Source organism: Gopherus flavomarginatus, chromosome 4 (assembly GCF_025201925.1).
Source record: "Gopherus flavomarginatus isolate rGopFla2 chromosome 4, rGopFla2.mat.asm, whole genome shotgun sequence".
NCBI lineage: Eukaryota > Metazoa > Chordata > Testudines > Testudinidae > Gopherus > Gopherus flavomarginatus.
Genome location: NC_066620.1, coordinates 212180116 through 212193467, shown reverse-complemented (window position 1 = coordinate 212193467; position 13352 = coordinate 212180116). Strand labels below are relative to the sequence as shown.

The following is a 13352-nucleotide window of genomic DNA, read 5'->3' as shown; positions in this document are numbered from 1 at the left end:
GCAAATATAAAAACTAGCGTGCTGCAGATTTCCCAGCAGGCTGGAAAGTGCTGAAGTGTAGTGCTCCCCTAATGCTTCCCTTGATAGGGCAACTCCGCAGATCCAAATTACATTCCATTCATGTTGCTACAGTTAAACTTATAATAGAAGGTTCATTATCAATCCAACTTTCAGGCATTTACAGTTTAACCCTAAAAGCTCTCGCCAGCCTGAAACGAAAGTAGATGAGGTCTGAGGGCCAAGTGCATTGTTAGCAAACAGCAAATAAAATAAGTCATAAGAATCCCTGCTTAGTTACAGAAGGGGTTTAAATTATGTCCTTAGTAGCCGGGTGTTTCCACCCCCCTTAAAAAATGTTGCAACTAACTTTCTAAATTGTTTAGCAAAGGAACTGGCAGCTCCATGCTTGGGAACTGCAGGTAACCAAGCTGAATCCTCTAAAACACGGCAGGCTTGGTCTTTTCATAAGGAAGGAATCTTCCATGCACTGTGCTGTTAAACAATGCTGCTCTGGAGCCAGAATGGATGGAAACTGTGCTGATAACTTAATTGCTGCCCACAATACTAAAGTGCCTGTATGTTTCTGCAGTAATGATCAGCAGCAGTAAACAGTTAAAGTTTCTATGACAGGCCTTGCTATCAAGCTGTTGAGGACAGGGGTCTGTTTACCACAAATGTAAATGCTAACTATCCGTTTGTACATACAAACTGCTCAGTAAGCTCCAATAGGGCACACATGGCCAGTCTTCACACGCAACAGCAATAACTGCATCCACCAAGTAGTCACACACTTATGTGTGCAGACCTCAGTTCTCTGAAAAGCCCCCCCTCTCCATTAGACTTCAGAGTTGACAACCAACTGTTACTAAGGGGCCTCTCAGAGCTATTGTTTCAGACGTGGGTGTGCAGGCGAGGGCGGGTAACACCGCAGTCATTTGTAAGACAACGAGGGCCAAACACGTGGTGGTGGTTTGTTTTTTTTTTGACCGATAGCATGAATTATAGAACACAGAGTGGCTTGGCAGAAATATGCAGATAAGTGTGGCAGCTCAATCTCACTCCTGAACTGCTGGTCTCAGGGCGAGAAAACAAAGCAGAGAAACCAGTTTTCACTGTGGGGTGCAATCCTGGGTCCTCCTTCCCATAGCTATAGAGTCCCTGTCTGCACAACGGCTTTTAACTGAGTTCGTAACAGTCAGTGTCACGGCTGGCTCTAAACATGGTTGGTTGCCCACATGCAAAAAGAATATTACTCTATTAGTAACTGTGGTAGCTAACAGTGTTGTCCCATCGGCAGACTAATCTGGCACACAGCTCTCTTCTTGTAACCAGGTTTTGCAACCTGGGCTCTATGCTTTTATTTTCCCAGAAGGCCTGATACTAACACGATCAGGCAGTGCAACGGGGTTGATAAGCAACCTCTGCCGGGCAGTGAGATAGCCTGTTGTCATAACCAGGTCAAGGAGTATCAGGCGGCGTGTGAAATATAACAGGGCCAGAATGCCAGAAAAACAAGCAGCTGTGCATTTCAGTTGCTTCTGTCTGTGTGTGTAGCCTGCAGAACTTTCAACATGATCGTAGCGAGATGTTTCCCCTTCTGCAGATATTACAGCAGTAAGTGCTATACAAAACCCTATGGAGGGGCAGACTGCACCCTCCAACTCTCTATCATTCCTGGACAAAGCAGCTAGATGCACAAAGCTGTATGATGTTCAGCCACCATCTAAAAGCTCTAATGTTCTGTCCAAAACAGATGTATCTTAATCTGGATCTTCCCTGGTCTAGAAGCAATTTATGTTCATCTAGACGGCTGAGCCTTAATGGAAGGAGAAATATCTAAGGTGTGAGCGATATCGGCAGGAATGTTTTATAGAAAGGCAGAAAGAGTTAGATTCCCACTTGCCGATGGGATAACTGACTAAGGCTCCCAAATGAATGGAGCTCTTAACCTTATTAAGAGTCTTATTGTGTATTTGCCATTTGCGGCTTTCAGAGCGTTCCGTGTTATTCATGCAATATGTTCCCAAATCAGCAGCCCGGTTTGACACAGTCAGTAAGCAGACTTGTTCTTAATGTCAGACTCTCTGTACTCTTTGCTTAAAAAGGATTAAGTAGCCTTATCTACGTTACCATCTCCCTTGGCTTTCAAAAATAAGAAATCTCTTCTATTCATAGCCACTTGTAATGAATATTTATACTCTCAAATCTCTATCACTGGGATCTGTCACTGGATTATTCAATTTCATAATACCTTTAGGATAACTAAAAGGCCCTTATAATTGCTAATCTCAGTCAACAAGTAGGCAACAGATTGAAAATTCCTCAGTACATGAGCCATGAATAGGCTTACAGATGCTGGATACGAAGAGTTTTTCCCCTCGGCAATGCAGGAATGGCTACAAATGGCTTCTCTCCTCTCAGTATTTGAAGAATCAATGCATAATGTTCCATCATATTGTGATAAACCTCCATTAAGCTTTCTTTTCTCTCCCATCATTGCTTTTTCTCAGACCATGTGCATGAACATAAGAATGGCCATACTAGGTCAAACCAAAGGTCCATCAAGCCCAGTACCCTGTCTTCTGACAGTGGCCAGTGGCAGGTGCCTCAAAGGGAATGCACAGAACAGGTTATCATCAAGTGATCCATGCTCTGTCATGAGCAACAAGAAGTTTCAAACTGGCTCCCTGAGTGTCTACATTTAGGCACCTAACTGCTCACATGATCATTTAGGAGTCGAAATACATTTAGGGGTCACTTAGGTATCTATTTTTAACACCCGATTGGCAAGTTAGTCTTGGAACCAGTCATGCCAATACCAGTGTTTGTGAGATAGCAAAACCCAAGACCATGCACTAGGCTGTGGCTCCATGAATTGAAGGAGAACTGCTAAAGGGTGTGTGTCTGTGTGTCTCTCTCTCTCTCAGGCCTCAGACCACTACCTGCTAAAAGAGATTTGCCTTTAACTTAACTGGTTAAGTTAAGTCTCCCTCCGAGAGTTTGGTTAAACGCTAACCCTAGGTAAACAGCATGGATTTTAAAGGGCAAACCCACCTGGCCCTGCGACTCTAGCTTCACTTCCTCTGCAGCAGAGGGCTTGGTCAGCGAGGCCGGAGTTGTATTGCACGGATCCATCTGCTCCGTTTTCTCCACTTTCACTTTCACGTCATCCAGACTCAGGGCCGGGACCGCAGCAAGGTCCTTCTCATCCTTGTCTAGTAGGTAGCGTAGGAGCTGATGGTCCTTGGACTCCTTTTTCTTCAAGGCCTCTGGCTCCAGTTTGATTTCAGGGGTCCCCGGGATCTGACTCTGAGAGGTAGGGGTGGCGGCAGCGTTTGGCGCAGTATCCTTCTTGTCATGCTCCATGGACAGAGTGGTGATGTCAGAGGGGCTGCCCTCCTGCAAGAGCCGGTGTAAGATCTTGTGCCGCTCTGTGAGGGAGCTATGGGAAGAGGGACACGTGTTGCCTGGAGGGTTCCCAGAGGCACCCGTGCAGGATAAGGGATCTTTGCAGCTAGTGTCTGCATCAGTGTGCCGCAGCTGTTGTTCTGCCGTTGTGGCCAGGAGCTGAACCAGCTTGTGGCTGGTGGCTTGGGAGCACTTAGCGTCTCCCTCTGAGAGTCTGTCACTGGCATGTAGCAGGCCTGAGTCCAGTGGCTTGCCATCGCTCGAGCCACTGTCAGACTGTATCATCTCGCTCAGGATGGAGGCAATCTCCTTGCTGTCTTTCGGCTCCGTTTTCACAGGTTGCATGCTGAGCCGGCCGGGCGAGTTCTGGGAGCTCGGCTGCCTCAGAATGGGAGGCGGCGTGGAGTAGCCCATGGGGGTGCTAGGGCCTTCATTAAGCCCCTGCACAGAGTTTATCGGGGCACTGGGGAAAGGCCTGTTGCTGCTGCCACCGCTGCTGCAGCCACTGCTCGCCATGCTCACAGGGGAGTGCATTGTAGGAGAGAAAGGATTGCTTGGCATTCTGGGCCTTGGTACCAATCCTGGGCTAACCCGATGCCTAGGAGACATGAACTGTGCTGGGGTAATCCCTGGACTATTCATGGGAGAGCTACTGAGGTTTAAAAGGTGGTTATTGTTCTGGGGACCAGCTTGTCCCTGGCTTAAGGCAACATTGGCTCCGATCTGATTCCCAGGTGAACACCCAAAGCTTGTCTGGCCGGTGCTGGAATTGCTGCTGTGGAGGCCAGAGCCTGGCTGTTGATTTACATTGGTCGCCAACATGCTGCTATTGGATGGAGGGATGGCGGATGAGAGAACCATGCCTTGCCCTGGGGACATGCTAGGGTGCAGCGCAGAGCTGACACGGGGAAGGGGCATTCCAGAGTTAGTGTTCTCTTGAGGAGAGAGCATGTGGTGATCCCTGGAAGAAACAAAAGACAGAGGGGGTGGGCGGTGGGGAGAGACAACTCAGAAGATGACAACTAAATCTGTAGTACAGCTCAACTAAACCTTTCCAGCCTCTTTGAGATTAAGCTATCACATAGACACATCAGGCCTGGTAAGTCTGAAAGCTGCAGCTAGTAAGATATGGTATTTTCCACAGTCTTTCCTAGCCCCACCACTACACTAGGATCCCAGGAGGAAAGAGAGTGTAGTTCACTGGCGTTTGTGGATGGAGCAGCTACACTGATCTCCATAGGTACTTCATGGATCGCGCAGCATTGTGGCAACGGAGGAGCTACAAATCTATCTCAGAAGGGAAGGTCTACTTTGGGCTGTGTACTCTCCCATTGGCAGGAAGAGGAGAGTGCTGAGAGAATGTCATTCTTTCCCCTCCTCCATCTGGTTGCATTTCTTTAGCATGTGGTAAGTTCCCCCATCTCCTCTGTTCTTTAACAACCTCTTCCTCCTGAACAAGTTTGAGTGCAAGTTCTCTGGGGCAGGGCATGAATCTTAGCCATGTCGGTAAAGCGCCGTGTGGATTCATAGCTATAAGCATCAGGTATAACTACGAAGCCAGAGAAATAGCCAAACTTTAGTGAACTTCTGCTGTCTTGGCTTTCAAACATATGGACTAAGCTTCCCCAGCGCAGCGCCCTAGCTGTGGGATTACAGCCCCAAAACCAGCATGAGAGGATCACCCCAGCCACCACTGGCACAGAACCAGCGCTGTGACTCCTAAGCTGCCACCCTCCCTGCAGCTGACACTGATCCCTGACCACACTTACAGGCCATTGGCAGCTGATCTAGCTTACAGCAGCCTCCAGACTGCCCCTACTCCTGAGCTGTGCTGTGCACTCCTCAGCCATAGCTGAGGATCCAGAACAAGTCCCAAGCTCTGTGAGCTAGCAGCAATTTCACCCCAAGTTCTTGGGACTCACCTGTCAATGATATGGATGCCCATGATGAAAGGCTGCATTTCTGGGCTTTGAGGATAGCAGAGCTTACACTTGGTGTGGGCGCTAAGTACCGTCCCGTCGCTCAGCGTGAATCTATACGATGGACTGAAGGCCGTGCCACGTGTCATCACTGGGGGGGAAACAAACCAGACGTGATCCATCCATCTGCTTAGCAATTCAGACAGGGCTCACAAAACCTTTGAGGACGGATGTGGTGGGGTGCAGGATGGCAGTGAAGATAGTAGGGAACTGATTTTCACCATCCCTCTATGTGCACACGAGGATAGCAACGCAGAGTTCGCACCCACCTTGCACCTTCCCCTCCTCCCCCAGCCCAACTGCACTCTGTGTATTTTAACAAGGATCCTGCCATTTGTGTGCAAACAACGCAAGTCAAAAATCATCCTCCAGTGAAGTTCTGGCAATCCAGGTAGTCTCACTGCACTGTTCTTCACTGCCTTATGATGTTCACATCCCCATTTTCAGGTGCACTAACCCAGGGTATTGCAGCTAGGGAATCAGGACAGGTGGCAGGGGAGTAATCATACGACTGGAAGGCACCTCGAGAGGTCATCTAGTCCAGTCCCCTGCACTCATGTCAGGACTAAGTATTATCTAGACCATCCTATAGGTAATAGGTGCCTATATAAGCCAGAGCCCAGAATATCAGGACTGTCCCTATAAAATTGGGACATCTGGTCACCCTAGTTGCAGCAGGTGTTTCAGGAAGATCTGAAGGGTGGTGTGATGCAAGTTCACTTCTCAGTGCTGCTTGTTATGGGCAGGGACATGGCGCACAATGTGGGCCAAGAATGGCTGAGCTGTAATGGATTGCCTTATCAATGTACTTCTGTTTAAATCCATTAAGCACTGTCCTTGAGCACAGAGTGCTATAGCAGCAGAAAGGGCAATTATTCAATCACCAGTGTACAGTACATACACAGTGTACCCTGATGAATCCAAGCCAGGTACTGAGAGCTACAACAGGATACTGACCACTGCAGCACTGGCAGAATTAAATCCTTCTCCATGCTCAGCCAACCTCCCTATGTGACATTCTGTCTTCCTGACTTCCTTTGTTAGTGTCCTCACCAACAGTACATCAAGCTTCCATGACAACCCCCCAGAGGGAACAATATCCTAAATCACTGCCATGATCAGAGGAAAACCCTGCTAAAAAAAGCTATCAAAAAGAAAGAGCTTGAAGATTGGGCATGGGACTTTGACCCTGGGTCTGATGTGTGGGCATGGAGTGTGTGTGTGGGGGGAGGAAATCACTCTCTGGTTTCAATGCAATGACCACAGTGGGTCTTCGGAAGTTTGTCTCATTTCTTTCTTTGCAGAAGTGTGTGAACAAACCTCTAGCCTGGCATGACACCCAAGAGTTTTGGGCCAATCATATCCCCTAAACAAGTTGCAGTAGCAGTGCTGGATGTGAATGGTAGCTTGCTGAATGCTGTGACATCCACGGTCAGCCTTTCCAGTTGCAGGAGCCATTTCTGTGCTACTGAGCCTTTTCTGCTACTTCTTTGGCCCTTTATTATTAGTGCAGAATTTGTTTTTTCCAGAAAGCACTTATCCAGCAACAAGGGTTATGCATCAGCTTCTGACTGAAGCCACCCCAGCTCAATATGCAAGGCAAAGCACAGCAAAGAGAGAAGTCTGTTACCTTCTTGAAATAGCTGTTTGGCATAAGATGGCTCTCTGCCCTGAGGCTGGAAGAAAGCATAGATGCACTTCCGCACTAAATCCTCCCAGCCAGTCCTGCCTGCGGCTCTTAGGGAACTGGTGTCAATGGAGATAATTTTACCTGGGTGGAAAGAAAATTCACATTATTCAGATACAGAAGCAGTGCAAAAGAAGTCACTTATACAGCTCTCACTCTTACCCTCCCGGTGTGGCATGTGTATATAGGTACACACAGAGCTAGAGGCGCACATACGCTTTGACTTGAAATGAGCTTTCACAACTAAAATTAGAAGCTATACTCAAAGTTTGTACAGTGGGATGAGCCTAGCCTAGGTTATACTGACATAAAACTGGAGTAACATAGTAGGGAGGCCCCAAAAGATCATCATCTGCATGTTACCTTCATCAACAAGACCTCTCTCAAGTCTAAATTCAGCATCACAAAATCCAGATGCATCCAACTTGACACCAGCCAGGCAATCAGCGGTAACACTAGGGATGTCCTTATACAGATCAGAAAAATGAAATACAAGCCCAAAGAGTTACCTGCCTATAGAGGATACTGAAATCCAGGCAGCTCAACTAAATGACTGACTGATTGTGGACATGAAGAGAACAATACGAGAGGAACATGCACACAGTGCAACTTGTCTCATTCATGAATACCTAGGGGACACACCAGAAATCGAGCATTTCTCATCTGTTCGCCAGTTTTGTATTTACTTCACTACCCTCTTCAAAACTGTGCAACATACAAGTATCCATTTTAATTAAGGGGGAAGTATGGCTGGCTAGCTTCAAGCCAGACATCCTTACAGACTGTTTTAGTTTAACACGCTGTGGCACTATCTTACTGGCTGGATGAAATGCTGGGACCATGCTACATCTGCAAGAACTACAGCATCTTACAGTTCTAGTAGAACAAAAATGCTGTTAGCCTTGAAGCATTTTGACTGCAAAGATGGCACCTACCCCAGAACAGTGCTTGGCACCCCCCAGCATAAAACTCCCCCAAGCTCACTGAGAACAGTACCTGTAGTATCTTGCTTGGTCATGAAAGATTCTGAACTGGTGACAGCTGGAGGTCGAGGTAATCTCCGTGCAATGCATATCAGACAGGATTGGAAATCTGACGTAACAGAACAGGGTGGGGAGAGTGGGAAGGTGTGAGTCTGGTGTTATAGAAACCACCTGCAAATCAATGTTTTAATTAAAATAGCATTGTTGTACTCGACAGCCACATCCTACTCTGGAAGCCTTTACCCAGCTTGTCACCTAGGCCTTCAGAACAACAGAGCTCTCTATAAGCTATATGATGTTTGCTGGAGAGAAAAGAACTCCATTGTTTGGAGGAACTAACTGTAAGGCCTTTCAGATCTGGCAGTACCACACAATAAAAGTCAGCACTTAAAGCCAACAACTGTTGGCTCCAGGGAAAGTATCTGGTCATAAAATACTATAATTTATTCCTTCCAATCATGATCTCCTGAGTAAGCTGCAATGGATTAATTCAGTTAATGCACTGGAAAATAATGGCTGGTTCACAGAAATGAGGGTTCAGGTTTTTTGCAAGAAGGTTTCTTTGCTCTGCCACTTGGAGATCAATGGTGGATACGCACTACAGCCCTGATCCTGCAATCAGATCTGTAAAGGGTGATCCTAATGACCATCAGGAACCTGAGCAGAGGCACACCTATACAGATCTGATGGAGGCCTGAAACTCACTGGAAATGCAGTGCTACAACAATTATCAAACACTCCAGGCCCGACGGGGGGCATCAGCTAAACATAACAGAAATTAGAGCTAGAGAAGTCCCGTTAGGCCAGGCGTAATCAATTATTTTTTGTCAAGGTCCAAATTTCTTGGTCAAGGTATAGTCAAGGTCCAGACTCCAGAGAAAAGAATACAAAAATCACAACAATTATGATAAGAAGTAGTAAACAAAAAGATTTCAAAAGCCTGGTGGTCTGGATTTGGCCTGTGGTCCACCTACTGACTGCCCCTGTATTAGGGCATCGAGTCCACCCACTGGGGATCAGCGCAGGACTGTGCCGTGCAGTCCACTCCAGTCTTACCCACCTCAAGGAGTGGGACTACCACCATTATTCTGCAGTGACACAACTCCCTGTGCAGCAGCTTTTCATACTAAACAATCTACCCTTCCCTTTCCTTAATTTCTACCTAACATGCTCCATTGCGAATTCTTCTGATGCTCAGAAGGGCAGCCTGTCTTCATCTCTGCTTATGGAAGGAGGGTAAAGGCTTGTTGACTGGACAGCATTGATCCAAACAACAGGAAACAGAAAATGTAAGAGAGCTGGAGACTCTGTTCTCACTGTTGGTGCAATTCACCCTTGGACAAAGGGCCAGCATGAGACCTGTGCTCCCCACTTCAGTCCCACTCACCATGGTGCACAGGCCTCACTCTGGCTCTGCTTGGGGGAGGGAGGGATGTCGCCCTGTGGCAGTGTAAAGCAGCCTTGCAAAAATTTTGGATTTGCCCATTGTTCAGCAGGTAAGTTAAATTTCACTAGCACTTTCCATTCCCCTCCAGGTTATGGAGGGCAAGGAGACCTTGTGCTGGTGGCTTCTCTGCAAGACTGACACAGGCTTAGAGCCTCATTTCCACCAGCTCTTCTCCCACGTTTCACCCCAGGCATTTGAACAACACAGCACTGCAAGCCAAACCCCTGCGGCTCAGCATAGTGGTCAGAAAGGACTTAAAGGCTCCAAATGTGGTTTAAGCTGGAATAAAACACAGAGGCGGGAGGAGAACCAATGACAAACATCAAACTCCTCTAAATGCGTTTCCCAGTTGCCCCATCTGCATCTCCCATGCTGTGCCAAGCCTGTGCTGAGGAGGACAAACCCCTGGAAGGCCCTCTGGGAAGAAGGACTTGTGCGACTGCCCCTGGACCTGATCCTGTGCCACCTGCACTGCCAGCCGTCCTAAATGCAACAGCAAACGGAGCAGGCTGAAAGTAAACTCTCTGAGGCTGCTCTCGGCAAGAACTACAATCTCCTGGAAGGAAGTCCTGCATAAGGACAGTAGAGGGCAGTTCGTCCTCTCTTCCCATTCCAGCCTCCTTCCCTTCCCCAAGACGCAGCACAAAGCAATCAAGCAGGGTTTGAAATAAATGATCTTCTGCCCTACCTTCTCCTTCCTCTTTGATCGATTTGGGCTGGGACACGGTGAAGCACTGCATCACCTCATAGCGCTGGCGAGCCTCCTGGTTCTCCGCACCCAGCTCATCAGGGGGGCGGATCAGCATCCGGCAGCTGAAGGTATGGCTGCTGCGTCTGGTTGCTTCCTGAGGCCAAGGAACTCCATTTACTGTGGCGAGGGAGAGGGGAAAAGAGAGACTGTCACAGACTGTGATCACAAGTGAACATTTCGAACGGTGGACGCTAAGGATTAGAGTTCTCTGCCTGACCCTCTCCATGTCATCATCAGCATTTGCTATGTGCATTTGCTAGGTACCCAGAGTAAAAGTGCCTGGAAGAGTTTACAGCTGAAACAGACATGGGTGGGAGGGGGAGCAGAGTCACAGAGAGGTGAAATGACTTACCCGGAGTCACCTAGCAGGTCGGTGGCTACAAGCCGGGTCTCCTGGGTCCCAGTGCACTGCCCTACCCACTGGACCACACTATCCCTTTGATAGTGGTGTGATAACACTTTGCACTTCTACAGCCTAACATGTCCAAGGAATTCCAGGGTTGATGAATTACACCCCACAACACCATTGTGAGGTAGGTACTACAGGTATTGTTATTTCTGTGTAACGGGGTGGGGGGGGGAACTGAGGCATAGAGAGGTGCTCTGACTTGCCCAGCCACAGTGAGTTGATGGCAGGGCCAGGAATAGAACTCAGTTCTCTTGACTCCCCATCCAGGGCATCAGCCAGAAGAACCTTCTTCCCCTCCCCTCAGTCACAGCAGCAGCTGATAAATCACTCACGAGTCAGCAGTTCCAGGACATTTCACCCCACAGGCCAGTGCCTCCAAAGATCATTTGGGTCCCCAGCTCTGGCAGCTCCCTAGACCACACCCCATCAACTTCGCTGCCACCCAGAGGCTACACGTAGCCATGATCTCCTCCCTTTCAAGGAGGATTCTGAAGGCAAATGGTCTGGCTCCCCGCAGAGCAGCTGCTGGCTGAACACGACCATTGCTGTTGAACCAGGCTCTTCAGGCTCTATAAAATCAGAGTCTACTACACTGCAAGGGCAGGATACAGCCTTCCCGCCTCCCTGAGTAGAAGATGCATCTGATTTAAAGTGATACTACTGTGTAGGTGGCAAGCACAGAAAATGCACACGCTCACATTAGGATGAGATCGAGGTCTGCCCCTACATAAATGCACAGAGGGTGGAGGTGCAAGGTGCAAAGGGGGATTACACAGAATTACCGGTCACACTGACGGCACTGTGAATAAATTCCCCACCCCTAAATTTGCTCCTGAATGAAATTACCTTCTTCAAAGATCAAGAACGGTAACTCAGCTAAAACCACCAGACTGCAAGGCAAAGGGAAAACCCTTTCCCCAGGCTAAGGAGCCAGAGTAGCCGCAGTGAAGCTACATAACACCAATCCAACAAGCTCTTCTGGGCACAGCAAAATGTTACAACCAGTGATGTTAAGCTAAGCTTACACTAAGTGAGAAAATTAACTATTGACAGCCCAAGAAAGAAGGTGACTTAACAGTGCTAACAGGACTCTACACAATTACCTATAGCGAAGTAGTACCTACAGAGCACAAAAGCCAGATTTTCAAAAACATCTGTCATCCATGATGGTTAGAAGGTGCCCAAAACAAATGGCCAGGTTTTCCAGAGAGCTCAGCTCCCAACATGCACTCAACATACTGCATGCTCAAAACCAGCCTGTAAGTGTTGCAATGTGTTTTGAGCGCTTGAAAACCTGACCCTATGTACCTACATACTTGGAAAGCCTTTGGTAAGGTCCTTCACCAAAGGCTCTTAAGCAAAGTAAGGAGTCATGGGATAAGAGGAAAGGTCCTCTCAGAGATAAGTAGCTGGTTAAAAGATAGGGAATACAGGGTAGGAATAAATGTCAGTTTTCACAGTGGAGAGAAGTAAACAGCAAGGTCCCCCAAAGGATCTGTACAGGGGCCAGTGCTGTTCAACATATTCGTAAATGATCTGGAAAAAGGGGTATACAGTGAGGTGGCAAAGTTTGCTGACAATACAAAATTACTCAAGATAGTTAAGTCCAAAGCAGACTGCAAAGAGTTACAAAGGGATCTCACAAAACTGGGTCACTGGGCAACAAAATGGCAGATGAAATTCAGTGTTGATAAATGCAAAGTAATGCACATTGGAAAACATAATCCCAACTCTACATACCAAATGATGGGTCTAAATTAGCTGTCACCACTCAAGAAAGATCTTGGAGCCATTGTGGATAATTCTCTGAAAACATCTGCTCAGTGTGCAGTGGCAATTGAAAAGGCAAACAGAATGTGGGGAACCATTAGGAAAGGGACAGATAATCAGACTTAAAATATCATAATCCCAATACATAAATGCATGATACAACCACACCTTGAATAGTGTGTGCAGTTCTTGCTGCTCCATTTAAAAAAAGATCTATTAGAAAAAGTCCAGAGAAGGGAAATAAAAATGATTAGGGGTATGGAACAGCTTCCGTATAAGGAGAGATTAAAAAGACTGGAACTGTTCAGTTTGGAAAAGAGGTGATTAAGGGGAGATATGATAGAGGTCTGTAAAATCATGACTGGTGGGAAGAAAGTGAATAAGGAAGTGTTACTTACTCCTTCACATAACACAAGAACCAGGCGTCACCCAATGAAATTAACAGGCAGCAAGTTTAAAACAAACAAAAGGAAGTATTGCTGCACAGAGTGCAGAATCAATCTATGGAAGTCATTGCCAGGGGATGTTGTGAAGGCCAAAACAATAACTGGGTTCAAAAAAGAATTAAACAAGTTCATAAAGAACAGGTCCATCAATAGGCTATTAGCCAAGATGGTCATAGATGCAACTCCATGCTGTGGGTGTCCCTAAATCTCTGACTGCTAGATGACAGGGGATGGATCACTAGATAATTGCTCTGTTCTGTTCATTGCCTCAGAAGCATCTGGCACCAGCCAGTCGGAAGACAGGATACTGGGCTGGATAGACATTTGTCTGACCCAGTATGGCCATTCTTATGCCAGAATCATGACTGGTAAGTACTGGATCCAAGGGAAGCATTTTCTCTGTGTTATTTGTTTGATTCCCTTTTAGATAAGACTCCAGACCAGGCACTGTGAGCTCTGACAGCAACTGTTA

At 47.3% G+C, this 13352-nt stretch overlaps 1 protein-coding gene across 8 annotated transcripts in view; it reads right to left on the bottom strand.

The window, feature by feature from the left end:
* NCOA1 (nuclear receptor coactivator 1) overlaps positions 1-13352 on the bottom strand; it is a 305911-nt gene that overhangs the window by 47610 nt on the left and 244949 nt on the right. For all 8 annotated transcript variants that reach the window (XM_050948717.1, XM_050948715.1, XM_050948719.1 and 5 more), the window contains 5 exons: positions 10193-10372; positions 8071-8166; positions 7018-7158; positions 5331-5478; positions 3055-4369 (listed from right to left, as the gene is read on the bottom strand). In XM_050948717.1, the coding sequence (XP_050804674.1) occupies positions 3055-4369; positions 5331-5478; positions 7018-7158; positions 8071-8166; positions 10193-10372 (1880 nt within the window). The remainder of the gene's footprint in view (positions 1-3054; positions 4370-5330; positions 5479-7017; positions 7159-8070; positions 8167-10192; positions 10373-13352) is intronic.